This window comes from Dermacentor silvarum, chromosome 4, assembly GCF_013339745.2.
Source record: "Dermacentor silvarum isolate Dsil-2018 chromosome 4, BIME_Dsil_1.4, whole genome shotgun sequence".
Lineage (NCBI taxonomy): Eukaryota > Metazoa > Arthropoda > Arachnida > Ixodida > Ixodidae > Dermacentor > Dermacentor silvarum.
In genome coordinates, this window is record NC_051157.2 from 36196040 (window position 1) to 36219833 (window position 23794).

Here is a 23794-nt window from a genome sequence, read left to right on the forward strand (position 1 = left end):
AATAAGTGCGTCTTTTAATACGAACAAATTTTTGGGCCCCTTCGAGTTCAAATTATCGAGATTCGGCGGTATTTTCTGCTGGTGCGTCACACCCTTGGACAGGAACAACTCCTTTTGCACACATTGCAGACCCTTGTCCGCATTTTCGTTTGTCTTTCGTGCGAAAGAAGCTTTGTAAGGCTTCCAGGCCAGCAAGGGCTTCGGCGAAGGTAGCCGGTGGGCACAAGCCTTCGTTCTCGCCGCCGTCTTCAGGCGACTCGTCCGATCCCACTTCCGCTACGATCTCGGCGAGTCGTAGTGCGCGGCGTCCACCTGTTTTTGCCGCTTAGTAGTTCGCATTGAAGCGAGGGGCAAGGTAGCGCAAAGGTCAATTCGCTCGCCACTGCTGCCGCGCTTCGTCACTTCGGGCGAACAAGCAATGCAGAGAAGTCGCAGAGGGGGGATTCAGCACTGCAGAGAAGCCGCGCGGCGGCCGTCTGCCACGAAGCGCTTCACAATCACATGAGAACAGCCTTTTTGCACACCTGAATGATAATTTTTCGCTGCAGAAAGTATCATACGACCGCAGTTTGCCGCAATGCTGAACGTTGCTGCCAAATAATCGTATTTTCCCGAAACGTATTAACTAACACATTCCTCTATGCGGTTATGTTTATTTTTCGCGATTGCGAACGTAGGAGCCGGGTAATCGTATTAAGCGGGAACGTATCAGCGAGGTTCTACTGTAATAATAATAAAAAATAAAAAAAAAAACATACACCACCATTACTGCTTGCTGGAAGTGACACACGATCTAACACGCGTCTCCCTGGCATGACCTCCACAATCTTGCAAGCCTCATTGCTGTGTTGTATGGATACCACAGCTGTCGTGGGGAGTGGTGATGAGCCCTCGCTCAGTATGAGATGGTCAGACTACCGCATGCTCTCACTGATTTCTGGGGTTCTCCAGGTATGGCTATACAAGCCAGCCCGAACGCCTCGCGCCCGCGGCACGCTGAGAAATCGTGGACGCAGCATGCTGGGACTTATGTCGTAGCGAGACCATCGTTTGCTCAGGTGCTGTTTAAAGGCTGCTAAAGAAAAAAAGAAAAAAAAAAGCCTGTACAATTACCAGCTCTGTGGCTTTGCCAAGATTGGTTCAGTCTAATATATTACTCATTTATAACAAATTTAGCCAAAGTGAAACTATGTTGCAGTTTGCCTTCACAGCTTCACTGTAAAATTTGTGAACCCAAACACACTCAGTGCAATTATTAAGCCTGGAAGCAGCAGAGAGCTACTATGGCTGAAACCGCTACATATAAGCCAAATTCAGAAACGAACTAACGAATTACGATGTGATTTATTTATGTGATTCATGCCAAGGAGGCTGGGAAAGGGGACATGTTCTGCCATGGACATCATAACTGCCTCGCTCAGGCAAACATCTTAACTATTCAGCAGCACAAAAGGACCCATTGAAAAATAGCTTTTCCAAATGTGTTGCTCAAAAAGGTTCACTAAGCCTTGTGCTGCTTAGCCTCGGTGATATAACTAGCCTGCTCAGCGTAATGTGGCCAGTGACTTAGTTATGTATCCAACTGACAAAGGATTAATGCTTTTCTTTCTCTCAACCTCGCTTGAGAATCCAGACTTCAAAGGAACATTTATGCATATCTGTAATGCTCTAGAGGGCACAGGTTGAAATATTATGAGTAGTGTTCCGTCAGAGTTTTGTTATTTTCCAAGTGGCGAAATGTTAGGGTGCTTGTTGAGTGACCCTCACATATTCTATTTCCTTTCCGTTGACCACCTGAAAATTCTGTCAGATAATCACAACACATGGTAGACAATGAAGAGATGCTACAAGAAGAGAATTCGGCCGCTAGTACTGGGAACACTTCTAGATTACTGTCAGTTGATTAAGTTCCATGCATGGCTAGCAGTTGAGTTAGATGCACCATGATGCAGCAGACAATGAAAAAAGCTTACGCGGTGTGCACCCAATGACTAAGTGCATCGAGGCACCTTGCCACGGTTGAAGCTGAGGTGCCACCTTATGCGAGGCCATAAAAAAATGTTTGGTGAGTGAATATTGATCTCAATGGCCATACCATGCCTCAGACCCCCTTCATTGACTAGCGTGTAGTGGCACACAGTGTAGCAAGGCAGTGAACCCTTATGGGTGATCATCCTTCCAAGCAATAGAAGGGTGGTCATCGTTGCAAACTCCAAAGTGGAGTCCGCAAACTCTCATCAGTCTAGAAACTCTACCTCCGAATACATACACCATCTCAGAGGCCACACCGCATGTGAAGTCTCCACTGTCTGCCACACGGCGGTACACTCTACGGACTTTTCTGGGTGAGCTATAGAAAGCTATGGAAAAGGGTCATGTGCTGCACAGCAGTTGAGAAGCTGGACAGAGTAACATAGACGCAGTGGCAGAAGCAGTGAACTGTGGCAACAGAGGAGGCAGAGGAGAGGAAGCAAAGGAAAGAAGATGGGAATATTCTCGTGGACAACTTTCGGTGGCAATGAAGGGATAGTTACAGGGGCCCAGCTGCTTCTGCACACGTTACTGTGTCAAATAGTCAAAACACAGAAGAACAATGTGACAGCATAAGGTTAATATTTAACAGTGAGAGGGGTATTTTATAGCTTATATTGGCATACTAAGTGAGACAACGGGATGTTACATTTTCTGGTTCGGCTTAAATGCGTATGAGAGGGTCCGTCATGAAGCACTGTCATGCATGCGCTTCCGCCTCCATAGCTTTCTCTCACAGGAAGCTCAAATTGTGGGGTTTAACATCCTAAAGCAACACAATGCCTATGAGAGACGCCATAGTGTGTGAGTAGGAGGTACCCAGATTAATTTCAACCACCTGGGGTGCTCTACTGCTGGGCATCAGGTTGCGTATTCGTTTCCAGACTGCAGCGAATTCGGTGCACGTTAAAGAACCCCAGGTGGTTGAAATTAACTTGAAGCCCTATTACTATATTTACTGTGCCATCCCTAATAGCCCATGTGTTGCTGTCGGACATTAAACTCCATAGTAAGATTTTTTTCTTTTTTACAGTGGAGCTGTTAGCTTCTAGTTGGCCGGGATTATTCGAGGCGTGCTCACCCAAATAACAGCAGCTGGATAAGGGGTTTGTGTTTGAGTTTCCGGATAACAGAATTATGTTTTCTCATATACTCGTATTACAATCCGATGCTATCATGTCTGAAGGTTGTGTGTAATTCGTAATTTATTAATTTTCTGACATTTTACTTTGAGAAATTCAATTAGTACAATAACGCACTTGTGCCAAGCAGAGAGAGGGCCTACAAGAATGAGCATGGACTTCATGCGGCAGCTCGAAAAGGGCTTTGTCTTTCAGTTTTCGCATATATTCATATTACAATCCAAAGCTACCATGTCTGCAGCTTGTGTGTAAGTCATACTTTACGCACTTTATGACATAATTTAGTTTTAACCCTTTCCCTACCGTAGACAAGCTTGGCTTCTCCACGCTGAAACAAGTGCTTGCGCACTGCTGCCCTCAAGCTACCCAGATAAATTTTGCTTAGTTCTCTTTGGCTTCAACAGATGGCGCAGTAAAAAAATAAAAAGGCGCTTAAAACTTGAATCGTGGCCGAAAAACGTTTCGATGCTGGCAACTGGGATTTAAAAATGGCGTCCTCCTCTGTGCATGCGCGTGCCTACAACGGCTCCACTCCGGAAAAAAAAAGAGGGGAGAAAAAAAACATTTGTTTGTGGACGTTTTGTCGGACTCAGACAGTGAAGCAGAAGTATGGTTCTCCTCCAAGAGTGGCAGTGACGATACTGACCAGCATATCTTCTCGCGATCATCGGATTCCGACAACAGCATCTCGATGCGTTGGCAGTGGACGCCGATAGATATGAAGAACCCCCCATCGCCACTTCCTAGGTTTGTTTTCACAGCTGCGCTTGCCATAAAGGTACCCGTGACAGTGGATGGAAACGGTGCACGGTATTGCTACAGAAAGTCGGACAATCTTGGGGGAAAATCTCAGTAGGGAAAGGGTTAAACATTACTTTAGTTCAATAAGGCACTTGCACTTGACGGACGGCTTAGAAGAATGAGGATGCATACTGCACTTCCATACACGTGCGTGCGTGACGTACTGTATTTACTCGAATCTAACGCACACTTTTTTCCCGATAAAACGGGCCCAAAAATCGCATGCGCGTTGGAATCGAGTACAACCCTAAATCTGCGTTACCATATCGCCATCGGCATTTCAAAATGGCCGCCTCATACGCGCTTCGAGCCTAGCTGCCGTAGCTTCCTCCATGTGCTGTAGTACCTGTGCTTAGGCATTAATCTACTATCTGTCTTCCCGTTTTCTGCATTTGCCCTATCAGCATGAAGTGCAGAGTTCATCGTGATGCCGCATTTAAAAGGAAAGTGATCATGTGAGCGGATACGGAGAGAAATCGGGCCGCGTCACGGGCGTTCGGAGAATTCGAAACCTGCGTGCGGGACTGGAGCAAACAGGAGAGGATTTTCGCCAGCAAAGCAACACGAAAGGGTTTTAGTGGCCCAAAGCAGGACGTATTCTGCGACGCTCCACTTCGGCGATACAATCGCCTCGGCCCTATCTTGGAAGCAATCTGCGACAGGGAGTCCATGCGCTTTATTTTCGCCGCGTATCGTTCGCGTTGGAACGAGAGGCGTGCTAGCACAAAAGTCAATTCGCTTTCCGTTGCTGCTACGCTCCATCACTCCAGCATTTAGACAGCGAGTTTCCGCAGTTTCCATGGTCATCGAGCGAGATGTGTTCATGTTTGCTTGAGCGCGCGTGACACCATGCTTGTTAATTTAGTTAGTCAGCGAATGTTTATAAGTTTATACGGCTGATAAAAAGTACTATCCTTACTTCGTATAGCTGTCTACTAATTTGCTATCGCAATCGATGCTTTGCCTTTAGGGCAAAACTGCGACCTTTTTTTTTGATAATTCATCGTGACTTTAGTGCACTAGGAGTAAACTTTTTTTGTTTTTTTTTCCCCCAAATGAGAGAAAGTTTTATTTCTGTATGAAAGCAAGAGGTGCACGGTACTGTAAAAGTTTTATTTCTGTATGAAAGCAAGAGGTGCACGGTACTGTAAAGTTTTTTTTTTTATGTCGTTTGGTCACGGAAAACGGGTGCACGTTACAATCGAGGGCGCGTTAGAATCAAGTAAATACAGTACATCGCTTGTGGTGATGGTGTTTGTGCAACGTTGTCTAACGTCCACACCAGCTTCGCTGTATATCCACTTTCACAAGGTGAAATGGAGGCAGACTTTAAAATATTGTATAATGTGCATGCACATATATTTAAGCTTTCTTTACTAAGACTTCAGTGGAAGCAAGTGGTTTTGCAGCAAATACCTGTTACAAGTCCACTGCATGGTTCTCAGGTTCTTCGTGCATGTTTAACTAATCATGGTGTTTAACATCACAAAGCAACAGAAAGGCTGTGAGAGATGCTGTAGTGGGGGTGGCTCTCGATCAATTTCAAGCGTTCTTGCATTCCTCCCCCATTGGAATGTGGCTGCCATGGCCAGGAATTGAACCCGTGGCATTGTGCTCAGCAGCAGATCACCATGTCCACTGAGCCACCATGGCAAGTACCACAAAAAGTTGTCCGCGAGTATAGTGGTGGTGGCAGCAGAGAGCGCACTGACCGGCGACTGCTGCGGCGGCTGCTGCTGACGGCAGAGACTCCTGGCTGCTGCCCACCATGGGTGGCAAAACCTGCTGCAGTTGGGCCAGTGAGGGTACACCTGCCGAGCAGCCACCAAGGAGAAGGAGAGAGATAGAGAGAGAAGACACCCACCACCGAGGAATTCCAACAGTGCCACAGACCACACTCAAACAGAGTCATGCATAGGCATAGCCTCCTGTATATATTCTGTGCCAGCCGAATCACCCAAAAAAAACTGCCGTCTACGAAGGCATCACTTCTGTAGAGTGAAGTCACGGTATTTCAGGGCAGGGTAATGACAAACCTTGTCACGGCCTTCCCACTGTTGATGGTGAAGGGCAGAAGGTGTCTGTGCTGTGAAACAATAGTGTTTGTGCGTGGCGGTAGCAGATATAGCATATTATTTCGTTTCAAAAAGCAACATTAAGCACAAATATACATGTTTCACTCATCCCTGCTACTTTTTTATTGATGTCCATTATTTTTTTATGTCGGCAGCGAGCACCAAAAATGTAAAGTAAGCTCAAGACAACACTACATAAGAAGCAGCAGCACTATAGTTCCAATGGCGGCCGCTTCTCATTAGTTTGCCAATGAACTGGCAGGCACAGAGTGTATATATAGGAGGCCATGGCACAGGAAACAGCTGTTTTACCCCCCTGTGATATCCTACGCAGTTATGTGCAATAGTGCACAAAACCTACCAAGTCCAATGCAATCAAGCTAAATACGCAGGCAGAACACACAGGTGATGTTTATGGTCTGTTGTCCTGTATAACCTGGTCAATATTATCTTTATTTTAATTTAAAGTGTGATAAATTCTGCAAAGAATTTTGATCCATGTCCATGCTATCTTCCCATCCTGTGCACTATCACAGGCAACGAAAAGGGATGATCCCAAAGGTAGTGACAGTAATTGCGGAAAGATGGAGAACATGGAAGTAATGGAATGAATCCTCAACAGCTCTTCGCTATAAAAGAGAGATCACCAGGCTACAACATTTCCTGTTCTTTTAGGTAAGGCATCCTTTACAAGTGCCTTCCTTTACTATTAAAACCACCTGCACCCCATAAAACTTCCTACAATACTATCAACAGGGAAAAGTGATGCTACTGTTTATGTGAGTTTCTTCAAGAAGCACTGCAATGACAAGAGAATGCCACGGGATACAAAAAGTTCAGCTCGGCTAGAATGTGGCTCAGCATAAAACATAGACATGGCCATGAAACTATAGAGGCTTAATTAAGAATTTAGAACAAGGCTTGGTTGTTGCAAAACATGCCTTGTATTTAAGTTTCCTCACATACAGTAAAACCTTGTTATATCGGATTTCACGGGACCAGAAAAAATGTCTGAATTAACCTAACGTCGAATTATCGAGAGTACCCAGAAAACAAGCAATTGCTTACTACGTCAACACGCTTTTATTTAGTGAATGAATGCACAAATCCTGTTGCTATTTTGCACAAAAGCAGAGTGGAAGCTGAAATTCTAGTCAACTTGTGACTCATTGGCTCTCGCATTGGCGATCGAGGCCTCGTGACTTCTTTCGCAGCACGGCCGTGGCACGTGCCTCCATTTGCAATGCGCTTTGCACTACCGTGCGCACATCCTGATTATGTTTTTGCCAGTGAGCTGATCGCCAACAGATTGTCCATCCATCGTGATGTAGCCGGTGCTCTTCATCCTCGACAGCTTTGCACCAAGTCAAAACAAAACAAATGTTTGCCGCAACCGCTCGAAGAAAACCGCGGCCTCTATTGACGCCATCATGAACGGCTCTATCGCGGTGCTGAAGGCATGTGCAGCCAACGCAAGCACCGAGCCAGGACGAAATTACTGTTCGCTGCACCAACTGCGGACGAAACCGCAGTCGCTATCGATGCGGTCGTGGATAGCAACTACACAGTTTCTTTTAGGCACACGGCCGACGCGTGCACTGAGTCTATTGTTTGCTGCAACCGCTGCGGAAGAAACCACAGCAGCTATCGACGCGATCATGGATGGCGACTACCCAATTTTGCGCGGCAGTAAACGCAAGAATAAAGTCTTTAATTAAAGGCACAAATACACACGAAGCGTTCCGGTGTTACTGTCACTAACGTAGCAGGCAGGGCTTAGTTTATTATTTTAATTATTTTTATTTTTAATAACTTTTATTGCCCAACACAATCTTTATGTCACTAATGTACAATTTCCGCTGATGACTATAGTGATGCGGACTCCGTCACTTCATTTCGGTTGAATGCTAGCACCGTTTTTACTCTTTTGCATCGCACAATTGCGGCACTCATTGATCGCCAGGCTCACAAAGTTATCCGAATTAACCATGTGCAGCCAAATATGGCTGAATTAACGAGAGTTTGTTTGCAGTGAATAATGCATACACCGGCTCGGACCAGAGGACAAGTCCAAATTATCAGATTTTCCCAATTATCGAGGGTCAAATTAATGAGGTTTTACTGTACACATACTATGACAAGTAAGCAAACTTTTAAAACAGACCCATACGATCAAAAGCTGTGCACAAAGTGAGGAAGGACCTTGTCTTTCCTCCAAGGTCAGTGACCAACCTATGGTACAGTCACAATTAGGCGTAAATATGCACCCGAAGTGCATACTCACATTTTAGTAATTATAACTGTTTATAATACCACAAGCAAAACGGCATGTGATACACTTGACAATAGGCATAACGCTGGTTGCAAGGCATGTATTCAGAAATGTCCTGGCTCTCTCAGAAAGATATAAATTTGAAGCTGCAACTTCATAGAACAGCCATGCCTGCTACAATATTGCAATGGCAGAAACTATGTGCAAAAAAAAAAAAAAATAGAAAAGAAAAGAAAAAAGAAAAAAAAATTGATTCTGGGGTTTTACATGCCAAAACCACTATCTTATTACGAGGTACGCTGTACTGAGGGACTCCGGATTAACTTTTACTACCTGGGTTTCTTTAACATGCACCTTGAAGGGATACTAATGGCAAATACTAAGTCGACGTGGACTGTTAAAATATTATTTCAGAAATCTCACGGCACTTGTTTCAAGCCAAGAAAAAACTTAATTTAGGAGAAAATTGCGTCTGAAGGGTCCGAATACCTTTATCGCAATTCAAATCTCCAGCCGCCAACCAGGGAGCGGAGACATTGCATATGCTATCACTGCCCTTTACTGCTGTCGGTGAGCAAAACGGCGCCCGACAGATGGCTCTACGATTTTCTGCGCAAAATTCCAAAGAGCGGCCATGGAGAAACTGAGTCAAGACAGAGCGTTAAATTCACCGCTGCAGCTGCTCTTGGTCAAGTGGCGTGCACTGTTTGAGAATCCCTCCACATCACATGGACGTGGCAATCTCTGATAATTGCAGTTTAGTGTACATTTCGCGACCCAGCAACACCAGCGCAGCACTATGCAATAATGAAACTATTAAAACGCGGAAGCACGGGCGGCGTAGAGTGGAGGAAACAAAACCTTTCGGCCGCCCGCCCCGTTGCCAAGGGTAACGTCAATGAGTCCTTTTTTCTGAAACTCAAATAGAATTGGACAAGTATCATTTTCTTTCGTCTTATAATGCAATACAATGATGTTTTAATTACGAGTGGTTGACAATCTAGTGACAAAATTATAGCAAGGAGTGCGTTTGCCATCAGGCTAGTACTTGAATGTCCCGGGGGAGTCTAATCGTGTCCTGCATTTACCTCAATTTCTCGATAGCTTAATCTTACACTTAGCCCAGCTTACAGTAGCGATGCAATGGTTGGTGCAAAATATATTAACTAAGGATTATTAACAAGATGAACAAACTAGAGGTAGGAAAGTGATAAAAAGATGCACACCAACATCACACATACACAGTGTTATTGACAACACATAGAGCTGTAAAGCTATAATGAACACAGGGAGCTGCGAGCTGCGATCATCACTCTCTTTTATATGGTCCTTCCAGCCATATTTGCGCACAATTACTTATAGCTTGCAACATTCTTGATATGCAATGCATGTAGACTCCTGACCATGTGCAGTTCTGTGTGCTCTTGCACAAAATTTGTAAGCCTTAAACATAGTGATAATTTTTCTGATATTCGACTCTAAATCTACTATTCGGTATACGCACACTCCTATTTTCAATGTTTTTTTTTTTCTTTTACCTTTTCACGATGTCCCTTTTTTTGAGCTAATAATATTTTTTTTTTTCATTTATGTTCTTTTAAACCTGCCCTAATGTTTATCAATCTTACAGTTATTCTCCTTGATAAGTGACAGTCCACTGGAACAAGGACGGAGAGAAAGAGCAATAGCTACCATTGAGTTTGTGCACTGGGGCTTGGACTATTGTATTTGAATGCTTAAAAACTGGTCACCTGGTGTAAATGAAATCATTTGGAAGTCAAAGATCTGTGTGTTCGTTTGCCATTCGTCATGTCCCGTCTTTTTAGTTTTTTCGTTCAAAGATGTTGATTTACCAACTAACTTAGATTCAGATATTAGTGCAGAAATATGAAGCTAGGACTGGTAAACAGATTGCACGTGCACAGTTTCTGGGGCCTCACCTTGGGGCAGTGCTGGCTGAGGGGGCAAGGCGGAGTTGGGTGGTGGGGGCGGGGGTGGTCCTGACAGGCCAAAGCGCAGTACTGACACGTCCTCCACAATGAGAGGGTCGTTGCCATGGTCAAAGGGGCAGTAGTCACCACGCATGCAGTACCCTCGCTCTGCAAACACCCCGGAACACACACGCCCACACAATTAACAAACAGATCAAACTGAGTGCTTTGTGTTGTGTGGTCCTGTATTGTTTTTGTTTCCTTAAAGTCTGACTGCCTTCTAATAGCCATATAACTCAGCAAAAGTGCTGATAAAGGAACAGCACCATTCTCAGCACACCACAACAAAGGCACAGATACGGTGGGTAAAGACAATGAAGACAGGAGAAGAAACTGCCTGTCTGCCATTGCTGGATGTCAGAAATGATTCAAGTATTGGATAAAGTCCTATGATGCTGGTAATTGTTTGATTACTGAGGTTTAACGTTTTGAAGCAAGACTGAGGATATGAGAAATACCATAGGAGGGGCTTTAGGTTAATTATGATTACCTGGAGTATTAAAACCTAGGAACACAAGCAGAATTGGTCTCTCCTGATTTTTGGCATTCTGGCAGCCCGAGGACTTCTTGCCAACAGAAAATAATGTCACAAACATGTCTTGGTTGTGTGGGGTGCAAAACATGCATCCTAGTAAATGTTCAGAACTATGCTGTCCGTAACTTTCTGGCATATTCCCCAACTGTTCTCCACCAGCTGTTGATGCGAGGCTTTGTTCTCTCTATGGATCGTTGATGATGACAATGATCAATGGAATTTCCTCTGATCTAGTACAGTGGCAAACAACTGCCTCGCTTACCAAGTTTGCTAATTGCTAACAATTTGAACTGCCACCGCAGTGAAAGAGTCACTAAACCAATGAACCTTGGATAGAAGAAAGGAAAGTGATTTCAAGACTAAGGATTTTAGGGAAGAAAACTGAACTTACGCTCAAATAAGTCTGTGTCCTTTTCTTTGAAAAGTTGGTGGTGCCGCTTTTACACAACTCTATTGACCCTTTTCGCGGCGATCCCGTGGGCGCTGCCATGCTTGATCACGTAGTGACGCGTCCATTGCTTGCCTCAACTGCCTCCGTGTTTACAATGGATGCGTATGACACCAGTGTGGCTTAAAAAACCACTGTTTCGGGAGATATCGTAGACAGTGACTGGGTGGACGACACGAAGCTTTGGCCGCAGTTTCAGAGAACATGCAAAAGTGCTTTCGGAGCTGATTAAGCTATGTCCAAACAGCGCGAGCAGCGTATAAAGTGCTAGCTCTAAAAGCGGGGCCAAATATGTATTCGAAGCGATCCAAACTTTCCGCTCATGAAATGAATCAGGTTGTGGTGTTTTGGTCTTCGTTCTTTATTTGGCAAATATTTTGAAGCAGCAGCTTGTCACGTTTCTGACTCAGTAAGGTTCCTCGGTGCGGTCACTACCTGATCATTTTCTGCCTAATAGCTCGTGGGTGTGCTCAGTTCTGTTAGATTTGTCGTTGCTGCGCATAAGGCTTGAAATGTAGCTGTTCTGCACATTGTAATACCTTGTAACAAATGCGTATTATCACTAGTAACTCGCTTACTCTTGTGGACCTTCACGAAACATTCAGCTCCGACCATTCGTACGCTATCGGTGTAATACCGTCACTTATTGTGCGTATAGTGTGCATATATTCAACTGTGCGCTAATTCACTTATTCTTGACACGTTGGCGAAAGAGTGGGTGTAAGTTTCCGTGCTGGTTGGGGTAGATGTGCGTAGATACTGTGCGCGAAACCTACTATGACAGGAAGCGGCACTACTCCCGTTATCATTGTTTAACGAGCGGTACTCACTCTTGCCAACGTAGTGGGGCCAAAGCCCTTTCTTTGAAGGTTAGCAATACAACGCTGGCGGATGAGCAAATTTGTGTATCCTCGAGGAAAGCTGTACATCTCGAAGTGCCGGAAACATGTACGGAGAGTTGCAGCAGCGGTTTGCGAACTTGGCCCCACATATTCATTACATTCCTTAATATGCCAGTCACTATTTTTGCAGCCAACTACTGCACACGTCTTCAATGAACATGATTCAAACCAGCATGAATGGAGCACAGTGCGTTAGCGAAAACTCAAGTGGCATTTCCGACAGCTGAACGCACAGAAGCAAGGTAGAAGCGGTATTGGTTTCGTATTTGTGCGCGGTCGCTGAGGAGACGTATGGCGCACCGCCGTAAGCGCCATCTCGTTTCTTTAGAACAAACTGCTCCGCGAAAAGGGTCAATACAGTGCTTTCTTTCCAAACATGCCAACACCATATAAACAAGCAAAATTTTAAAAATATTAATAAAACTGCCTTCTCCAGGCGCTCACCAACCATCGTAATCTCGGCAGCGCTTGGAGGCCTTTGCATGAAAAGTGGTCGAGCTCTGTCCAGCGTCCGACGGCATCGTTGTTGAAGCAGTAGGTGGTGGCTGTCCTGGTCTGTAGTCAGTGTCACCATGCGGTGTGTCAGGGGCACGTGGCTCTGACGTGGCTGAATTAGCTGTTGAATTGTGCGTGCCGGAGCTTCGTACCTCCGAACGTTGGCCTCCATCTGCGCAGGCAATATGTGCACTTGTTGCTCAACCCGGTGCCATCTCCAACAACCGCCTCTGGGATAATGCTAGAGAACCAGGCGTCGTGCTGAATATACAACCTACAATAGTATGTGTTCAAACAGCTTTTCTGAAGAATACAGTAGAACTTCGTTTATAGGTTTTGGAAAAAAGCTCGAGAAAAAACTACTAACCGGCAAGACTTACGATCCGAAGTAATTAAAAATTTGACATACTTAACTGTAGTTGACATCTACGTAATGCAAAGCATTGCGGCATGAGACGGCGACAGGTGTCGAGCTGGTGGGGCCACGGCGGCTCAAGACGTGTTTTGTCGTTTTCCTATTGCGTAGTGGTTTCAAATTACGACGGGAAACCGAAATGAAATCGAGACTGGTGGGCGATGCAAGATGCCGATACCACCAGAGCAAAACATGATGCTCGCATCGTGCTGCCTGCAGCAGGGAACGGCGGCCCGTTTGGGTTATCACCCACTAAAAGCGTGTAGTACACTTCTATCGGCACTACACCTACCCCACGAACTGTAAAGGTAAAGATGCTTATCGCAATAGGATTCGCGGCGATAGCTGTAAAAATGTGGCGTGCGACTACCAGGGAGGAGATTTGCTGGTACCGGAATAAGAAACTGAGTTCATGCTGGTGTTTCCATGTGAGACAGACAGGCGAGTATTGCGGCGAAGCTGATGCGGCGAGCGGCTACTGATCTCGATCGCGTGTCTTGCGCTTTTTTGTAATCTAGCAGCCGCATGTAATCTAGCGGCCGGAGAAAGTATCATACAATCGCAGTTTGGCAACGTACTGAAAGTTGGTGCCGAAAGATAGTGTTTTCCAGGAACGTATGAACCAGTAAAATATAAGCGTAACTCAATTGGGTAATTTTTTGTGCTCTCGATCGCGAACATTGGTACAGTCAAACCTCGTTAATACGTAGTCGGCCGGGAACGACAATTAGCTATGCACTAAATAATGTACGCATTAACCGCCAATGTCACTTTCGCAGCCATTTACTGGCCGGAAAAGAGCTACGTCACGATGCTCTCAAACATACACTCTCACAGGCTTTATATGCGGGTAGTCAGCAAAAAATTGGTTATCTTCACTTGCCTCAACGACGGCATCTTCGAACAGAAATCTACGACAACACCACGACCCCAAGCACACTGGCGGAATGAAGAAAAAAAAAAAAAAAATGTGGCAAAGTATCGTACCCGATAGGCAAAGTATCGACTGCGATTGCAAATTACAGTGTAGACTGCTTATAATGTAAGTCGCCGGAGTCGTAAATATCTGCACTATAAGCGGTACTGCACTATAACCAAAACAATGATTTTCAAGCCCTGCACGTATGCAAAACATATAGACCAAGCAGCCGCGCGTATCCGAGAATCGAAGCGTGCAACAGGGAGTTTTGCATTCGTTTATATTTACGAACGTTGAAAGGTTAATGTCCACGTACCCACAATCTTTGCATGAAGCAGACAAAGTAATTTTTTTTTTAATGTCGCAGTTTCGCCCGAAAGGCGAAGCATCAATTGCGATAGCAAATTAGTAGAGAGCATAAGGAGTAGGGATAGTAGTTTTATTGGCTGCATAAACTTGACACATTCGATTGCTTACTAACTGAATTAACAAGTGTGGTGTCAGCGCACAAGCAAACATGAATAGATCGCACTCGATGACCGCAGACAACCACTGTCAAAACGCAGGCGTGGGGAAGTGCGGCCGCCGCAGCGAGCGAAGGTTCGTGCGGTCTATCGCTTGAACGGAAACTGAGCGGCGTAAGCACAGTGCATACAAAGGTCAGACCCGTGTGGAGATCACTTTCAAGATACAGTGCGCGCGACAACACCGACAGCCAGCACAGGCACAAAGTACAAGAACGCATTTGTTGGCAGAGTAGAAGCCCCCCCCCCTCCTTCCTCCCTCGCTGCCTTCCCGCTTTGCTCCTTTCGCGTGGAAGATTGAGTCGACAGTTACCTTTGCGTCCGGTTGCAAGATACGCATTTGGTGATGCAGCACAGTGTCGCCGCCGCCCCCCCTCCCATACCCCCACGGCCTTTCGCGTGACGGAAATCGCGTTTGCTCTCCGCTCTGCGTTCGCTCTCCGTGAAGGCGTGCGTCCCCCGCGTGCTTTCACTCGCACATATGGCGCGCGGCGACAATTTTATCGCCCTTGGACTCATGCTCCACGTCTCATGCTCCTCCTCCGCATCGCCCTCATTGATCTCCTCTCCCATCGGTGGGCGCACCTCGTTGAGAAGTGTGCTCGCTAATGCCCTAGTCGGCGAGATTTTCCCGTGGAAGCCGCATTATAACCGGTATTTTGTCTCAAGCAGCTGTATTGTAAGCGGTATGCGTATACATGGAGTTCTATGGGAGGGTAAACGGGAGTAGGAAAAGGCCACGTTGTAGCCAGCTCTGCACTATAAACGATTACGTTATAAGTGGTCTATACTGTAGTAGACAACTATGCGAACTAAGGATATAGTTTTATCAGTCGTATAAAATTGTTAACATTCGCTAAGTTAACAAGCACGGTGTAAAGCGTGCACAGGTAAATATGAACACATCTCTCTCGATGACCGGGAAACTCGATGTCACATCGCTGGAGTGAGGAGGCGAAGCATGAGCAGCGAGCGAATTGACCTTCATGCCGTCAACGTGAACTGAAGGTCGAAAGCACAGTGCAAATGTAGCTACCGGCACTAGTTGCACTTTGTTCACATCGCAGATCGCTTTGAAGACGAGGCCCGCGCGGACGCGCACTTTCTCCCATCGCATATCGCTTGCAAGTTAGGCGCCCGCGCGGCCGCCGCTGAACACCCCCCACTTTCTCGCCTTTCCTGCTGTGCCTCTAGCGCGACAGAAGCACGCTTCCGCCCCGCCTTTCTCCTTCGCACGCGTGAGATTGTATTGAGCCGCAAATGTTGGCGAACCCTTGCAAGCTTTCACTCGCACATACAGCGTACGGCAAATATGTTACCGTGTTTGGACTTTATATGGAACCTCAAAGCGACAACCACGACCACGGCAGAAATGTACCTGGAGTGTACATAAGATTGCTATCACAATAAAATGTGCTTCTGCGTGGTTACTACTTGAATTGGATTCGATTCAACGGCGACAGCAAATTTGCATGTCCTACCGGCAGCTTCTTCGCGTTAATAGAAGCCAACCTCAAAGGCCATGCTCTTGTGTACTGCATTCGGCAACAGGCGTATGAGCAGGAAATGCGGTATGGTGGCCATGTTTTAAGGTCCCTATAGCTCGCAGCTGTTGTCCGGGCATCGCAACTCGGGAATTGAACGTCTCCACACGAGATTTTGCCGATTTTGTGCCTGTGCGTGTAGAACTAGAAAGAAAATAGTACGCACTAACCATTTGGTAGAAATAGCGACTACGGCTTAAGCGGTCAGGCAATACATGGGGTTCAATGGGGGCTGGGTGGGGGAATCTTCGCGACTGTGTTCAAACCGCAATTACACATTAAGCGGGTACGTATTCACGAGGTTTGACTGAACCCGATAAATGTACATAACGGGATCGTATCAACAAGGTTCTACTGTGCTTCCAACATTTTTAACCCTTTCAGGGTCAATGACGTACATGTACGTCATCATCTGTACGTTTAAAAAGCGTGCCCCTTTCGATCATTTCTTTCGCTTGGCAAGTGCTGCCACTCGATGGGAACATGTGGAATTTTTTTTTTACTTGCACCGATGCCTCTCCATTTTTTTTTTTTAAATGGCACCGGCGCGTTGGCTATCACTCACGCATCCGGGAGCGAGCGCGGCGGCGGTGGCAAGTTTCGGTTTTCTCCTGCGGCGGCTCCCGTTTTTTGCATGGGCTAAACTGATGGCTATCTGGTTTCAAATCTCTCAAAGGGTGACCTCTTGTTACTCGATTGTTTATCGCTCACCACAGCGCGATTACACCTGTTCCCGGGCAGGCACGCATATACACAAGCGATGCTGCCGTTTTTGCGTTATCTTTTTTGGAGACCACAATAGCTCTATCACACCTTGTTGGTGATAAGAAGAAGGCTTCTCACTTGCTTCGGTTTCCGGACGTGCACACAGCCATTTTTCAGTGCGCTTATCTTCTTATTCATGATTGAATATTGTGTGTTTTACAACACAAACAATTTTTTCGTCACTTTACAGCCACCCAAGAAATTACAACCATTTTTTTTAAATAGGTTCTTTCAAAGAATTTAAATCGGCAATTAAAAAAATCGACCTTGGGGGTCACATTTGGCAAAAAAAATTCAACCCTCAAAAGGTTAAAGACCTTCAAGGACCTGTAAAGTTTTTAGTAAAGCTATCACCCATACTCTCCGACGGGTGCAAATAAAGTGCTTTCTCTCTCTCTCTGCACTGTATGACAGCTTGAAAACAAAGTGTTGTCTTCAACAATAACCACGTTCTTTTTAATGGCTAGTTCTATGCACTGTGGTAACTATTGTCACTCCATCCATGAGCAATCCCTTCTTAGGAAAGAGGCAGCGACATCACAACGAGGAAGAGACAGAAGACTGGTGCAGGTGTGGCTTCAGATATGAGCAATTATAAGTAGGGGGGGGAAGAAAAAAAAGGAAGAAGAAGAGAAGTCATTATAATCTCTTACCTCTTGAACGATTGCGTGACCTAGGAGACCGTGATCGTGACCGGGATGGTGAACGAGACCGACGTCCACTGTGGGACCGGTCCCTTGTGCCTGCTGACCGAGCTGCTCTGTCATCGCCAGCCCAACGGTTGCGAGTTGTGTCTCCCCGATGTCTGCTTCCAGCATCATGCCGCCTTCTTTCCGTCGTGCGGCGTCTTCGATCATCTGAGAACCTTCGTCCGGACCGGCGTTCATCCTCTCTGCATGCAGTAAGCGATGGTTCACCTAACAGTGCAGCATAAATGACTTTCAAGACTTCGTCTCGGCAGCTAAATGGCCTGCACAGAGCCTATATTTTAACCCACTTGACAATTTCATGCAGTCTGTATCAAGATGTTCAAAGAGCAAGGCCTGCTCCACGGAGAAAGAAGTATTTGGAGAGGAATTGGCTAGGCTGCAACAGTGCGCGCTGGCGTCCCGATAAAGTCACGGTCGGGCGAGGAGGAAATGCAGTTTTTGCCGCAGCACGACAGATGACATGTCGGGCGCGTTGCCATCGTTTGCATGTTCTCCTATGGACTCGATACACAAACATCGCGATATCGTTTCATGTATTGTAAATTTTTTTCAGATTTCATACTGTAATATCAATAAACAGAATTGGCGTATGTTCTGTTAATTAATTAATGCTACTAATGAATACTTTCCTAATTACACGTCGTACTGTGCTTGAAACGAGCTACTAGTAGTAATCCCGGAGCAGACGATGTCTGCGACGCTGCCACAGTTCACTCGCTCGCATGTAGTGTGAGCGCATGCGTCGGTGACCTTGGGAGGAAAAGCTCCGAATTTGGGCATGCAAGCTGTCGCGGTTTCTTTCGCCATCTGCAGGCTTTCCATCTCTATTAGAGCTCTTGCAGGCTTCCGCATTGCGCCGGCAACGCTGGCTGCTCAGATCTTGTACACGCTTCCCACGTTGCAACAAAGGCGAGCCCTTTTTATCCGTGCTTTTTTTGGGAACTGTTGACCATGTTTTTCAAAACTTCCGACCTCACGTTTCCGTGCCACGAGCACAAAAATGATGCTTAACCAAAATTCTTCACTGCTACGTGGGAATGTGTACGACACAGCACAGCGCAAGCGCAGCAAGAAACAGGCAGAAAACATCCCAGCAGAAGAACCTGTCAAGGCTTCTAATGATTGATGGATTTTCTAGGAAGAGTGGTTTTGCGAGTTTTACGAGTGCAATTCTTTTCTTTGTTTCTTTTTGTTTTGTTTAATATTGCATCAAAGAACAAGAATAAGACGTAAATTTTTTTGTCAGCCAACCTCCAGTATAGAATTCATCCGTACAGTAAAAAACAATTGGAAGTTCAGCACTTGTGCGCGTCTGTTTCGGCTGCACGTGTTCGTTGTCATTCGAGTTTGTGCTTGAAATAGTGTTAGCATGGAACAAGGACTTCCGAATGGAAGCTGTGAAGCAGTTACCAAGAAGACAAGCAATAGGTTGGTGCTGGAATAATACAGATTTCGACCAGCAGAGTGGTAAGTGAGGCATCAGGAAGCTCCGGACAAACTCTCTGCCTTCTCGCAGTATATATAATTAGATAGCAGCAAAGAAAGTGAATAGTTATGCTTGAAAATTGACCCACAGGATGCAGAAGTAGGCATAGTGCATTCAGCCCGCTGTTTTTTACCAGCATCCTAAGGATCGTCAGACACCTGAAGCAATACTATCGCTGGAGTTAGCAGTTCCCAACAATGGTCATTAATGATGCTTTCAATCATCTAAGGTAAGGCGGGGAAGAACAACAATCTAAATATGAACTAATGGCATAGAGGGTAAATACCGTAATTCGCTGGAAGAAATCATACATAACTTATCGATCTCTAAAAAAATACATCAGCCGGTAATTGCTCTGTAAGTGAAATTTTTTTTTCGTTATGTTTTCAAGGCATTTGGAGCCGCTGAAGAGGCGCAATAAACACGCCCATTTGTGTGGAAAGCACTAGTGGCAAATCGCCACAGAACAACCTTGAACCGGCGAACCTCATCGGAGGGTGCGCCATGTGCGTTTTGCCTTCTCGGCGAGTCGACTCATGACAGAGGGTGCATCAGCACAGTGCCCGATGCCGTGACTTAATTGGGACACCTGAGTGAGTGCTGTTTCGCCTAATTAATAATTCTTGCTAACATTAAAACAAAGAACTATAATAATTCAGAAAGTTGGAGTGCAACTTAGTCCCTAATTAGTGCTTCTTGCAAAAAGACCTGGCACACCCTGCATGCATCCGTTTTCTTTTTCTTAACCCCACTTTCCCTTGAGTTCTGCCATTACCAGTTATGGGAACAGCCACTAGTACTGTATCGGAACAGGTTCTGTAACGGCTCAACTTGGAGCAGCTGCCTATATCTTTGTAGCGGATGCTTGATAGACAGTTCAGCACTCTTGAATAAGAATTACATCTCACCTGCCTTTTGCTTTCTGTATGCCTCAATCACATTAGGATCGACTCATGTAGATATTTAGCAATTTTACTGCCTTTTGTTTGCCAATGGCAAGGTCATAACATCTCCATGCACTTACAGTGACTGTAATGACAGGCAGGCACACAGAAGCTGAGGGCTGCTGGCATGTCCGTTGAAGTATAAGAGCATTCGGAAGTATAAGAGCATTCGGAGAATGACATATATCCAGCCATAAAAAGACTCAATCGTTACACAGAACCCTATCACACTGAATGAAGTGATATTCAATATCTGGGCTCATACAATGATGCGAGTCAAATGGATTACCTTGCTCTGATAACTAGGGGTGTGCGAATACCGAATAGTAAGTCTCGAATCGAATACCCATTCTAATCAAGAAAAAAAAAAAGCCGAATATAAAATGGCAAAATTATTTAATAGAAGCTCGAATATTTACAAATTCTCATGCAAAAAAAAGCAGCTGTTGTACGTGATCTGGAGTCAACTTCTCCCTCCGGGCTATAACAATGTTGCCAGCCGGCGAAAACAACTTTTCACTTGGTACACTCATTGCTGGAATGCCCATGTACTTCATGGCCATCTTGCACAGTCCTGGGAAGTGTCGCTTGCCTGTCTCTTTCCAGAATGCTAGAGGGTCTTGGTCCTTACTGCAAGTGGGCTCTCGAAGGTACCGCTGAAACTCCTTGATGTTGGCTGTTTTGGAGGAGTGTCTTCTTTCTGATGACGCTGCCAGCTTCTCAATGCTGTCCCAGATACTGCTGACGCACTCCTTGTGAGCTGTAGATGTTGACACTTCAGTATAGTCACTTGATGCTTTTCCTGGAGAGCTCTGCAACTGTTCTTGTAAGCTCCATGAGCCTTGTTTCCTGGAATGTTTGCGCACAAAAGAGGTTCTTAAACCTTGGGTCACAGGCGGTTGCCAACACATACTCCTTTTGCTCGTCCTGTCCTGGAAACCTTGTCCTCATGCTTTTCAGCAAGTTTCTTGCAAACTCTGAGGTGTCATCATCGGCTGCAATGCAGTCTTTCAGGACCATTTGTGTTCCATAGATAAATGGTACTACTGACGACAAAGTCGCATATTTCTGGCCACTAAGATCTTTGGTCGCCGATGCGACTGGTTCAAGAGCTTTGACGAGCCCAGCCACTGCTTTCCACTCCTGTGGTGTCAAGGTTGGGCATAGTTGTCTCAGAGGTGGCAAGCTCTAAACAGATGGCTTCATTCAGCTGCACAAGACGTGAGAGCATGTCATGCTCACTGTTCCATCTTGTTTCCACGTCTTGAATAAGTTCCAAAACTGAGAGCTCCATCCGTCGCTGGCAATCCTGCAGTCTTGCCGCAGCTTCAGCACTGTGTTTATAATGGCCAACAATTGCGCGACACTTCTTGAGAATGGCAGGAACTCCCGCTGTTTCTTCCTTGGCATTTTTTATAGCTAGTTGCAGTGCATGGCCCATACACTCACCTCAAAGCTGGAGGTTAAGTAGTGGCAGGTAGGACTGATGTAACTTTAGTTAGACCTCGACGTCCACATGTCACTTGTAAACGAGATCGACTCTATGCCTTCCTTGAAGTCCGCATGTATTCTCTCCTTGACAGCAGTGACTGTGTGTCTGTACAACGCCGGGATGATTGTCCTCGAAAACGTCGTGCGACTGGGTATCTTGTACAACGGCTCCGTGTGGTTGATCAGCTCTTTGAAACCTCGATTTTCAACACACGATGTAAGGCTGAAGGTCGAGCACCAGCATTCGGGCAATCCTTGTGGTTATCGCCATTCTCTCGCGCCCTGCGATAGGTCTTTGCCCGATTTCAGCGCCCTTTTGATGAGTGGATGTGCGCCTTCTGGTCTTCCTTGCTTTCCACTGTCTCTCATAAACACACAGTGCAAAGAAAAATGCTTGTTCTTGAGATGGTTCGCAAGTAGCGCCGTACTCGATGGCGTTCAAAGTTTCGTATCACAGCCTTTGAACGTAGCCTCTTGAGCCGAGTTCTTTACAAAATGTTTCCAAATGGCACTTTTCGTTAGTTCAGTCATGTGGGCCCTGACGTCGGACTACGTTTTCCAACAGATAACGCAGATGAAATTTGGGAGCAGGACACATCGGCTTGCTTTCCGATAGTGAGGGACTTGGTGGTTTCGGATTGCCCGGCAAAACGATGCCAACAGCCAACGACACGAAGCGCATGGGGTGACGGGGGAAGAGACACTGACGCCACCTTTATCCGGCTTGCAGAAGTAGGAGAGAAATTGGTTGGCTCTGCGGCCGAGAGGTGGCGCGAGTGCCGCCCGCGTCGGCCACACAGAGACGGGACGCAGCCAACGCAGCACGCTGTGGTGCGCGGTTTCGCGATTCGCTAGGGCGGTTTCCTTTTGTGCTCGCGAATTGCAGTCTCCGATTCCTCTCAAGTGTATACAGTCACCGACTGATTTTCCGGACTTCGCAGGGACTGAAAACTAGTCCAAAAAATTGAAGTCCGAAAAACTCGTTCACCCTAAAAAAAGAAAATTTATTAGGCTTAGAGTGGTATAAAAAAAATGTTTAATAATGCCCTGCTTCATACTACGCTTGGAGGCGATCAGATTTGCTTGGATTTGCGCAAGACTGCCGTCTCAGCATACAGTCGACAAGAGCGTCACGGCGTTGGCAATCTCCGTTAACGGAGATCGCCATGGAGGTCGAAGAAACGAGCCCCGTTATTTCGCACGTGGCCTCCGAGACAAGAAAATGGCGCGCGCGTGTCCCAATTTTGGAGGCCATAGAGGGGGACACTGAAAGCCAAGCCTGGTCAAGTAGGCGAAATTTCAACATGGTGTCCTCCAAGAAGTGGTAGCGTGGCTCGGAACGAGCGATTTAGTCTGGAAAATCGAACTTTGGTGCCTAAGTTCGTCCGAAAAATCCGCCGCGATACTGCATTAGCTCTGCGGGAAGCCGGAAGGTGCATTTCTGAAGTCCAGAATATCCAACAAGTCTGAATTTTTGGAGTCCGAAAAATCCGTCGGCGACTGTATACAACTTTTGCTTGTGAAGGAAATGAAACATGGTGCAGCCTGTGCGAGCGGCGCAAACAAAAGGCTGCTTTAGTTCAGTTTCACGGTTCGGCTGTGTCACGACCACAATTAAATATGCGTGCTATCAGGTTCGTGGCATTCAAACTGTGTATTTAGAGTGTGTTTCGCATATTACCCGCCAACTAGGCTCGCCGAATATAACAAATATTCCAGAAGTTACAATTCGATTCGTATTCGTATATTCGAGTATTCGCACACCCCTACTGATAATAGTAGTACTAGTTTGCATCAGCTTTAACTATCATGACCACAAAACCGTGACTCAGCATACGCAGCATGCATGAAGCATTTTTGGACATAGAGGACACCTACACAGCCCATGTCACTTGGCATCAGCCCCAGCTCCTCCAAATTAAAAAAAATATATATATATTTGTGGTGCAATGTTGGCACAGTGTGTGCAAAAAACATCCATTTCCAGCAGTACGTAGCACTGCTGACAGTGACACAGACTGGCCTAACTGGCCATTTCTGCCTCACCACTTTCAATGGTGCATAAGAAGCACCAGATACATCCATTACCAAGAAGCAGCAATGCAAACTGACCGACTCCGATTTCGGCTCCTGCCTCCTACGGGACTCCGTGACCTGCTCTTTGACTTTCGGTGGCTGCTTCTGGCTTGTTCCTTGTCCTCTTCAATTGAAAGCACCTGCAATTGAGCATATGTGTCATTTCACCATGTTAAATGCGCAGTTGTCAAAAATTTTTTAAATCATTGTAAACAGCCAGCATGAGTT

General features: G+C 45.9%; 1 protein-coding gene across 2 annotated transcripts in view; it reads right to left on the reverse strand.

The window, feature by feature from the left end:
* The window catches only part of LOC119449781 (RNA-binding protein 26-like), an 86198-nt gene that overhangs the window by 41500 nt on the left and 20904 nt on the right, over window positions 1–23794 (reverse strand). Inside the window, exons 4-8 of one of the 2 annotated variants that reach the window (XM_037713043.2) lie at window positions 23603–23706; window positions 17513–17751; window positions 12646–12864; window positions 10262–10420; window positions 5687–5785 (exon numbers count right to left, since the gene is read on the reverse strand). In XM_037713043.2, the coding sequence (XP_037568971.1) occupies window positions 5687–5785; window positions 10262–10420; window positions 12646–12864; window positions 17513–17751; window positions 23603–23706 (820 nt within the window). The remainder of the gene's footprint in view (window positions 1–5686; window positions 5786–10261; window positions 10421–12645; window positions 12865–17512; window positions 17752–23602; window positions 23707–23794) is intronic. The other variant, XM_037713044.2, reaches the window with a different exon arrangement.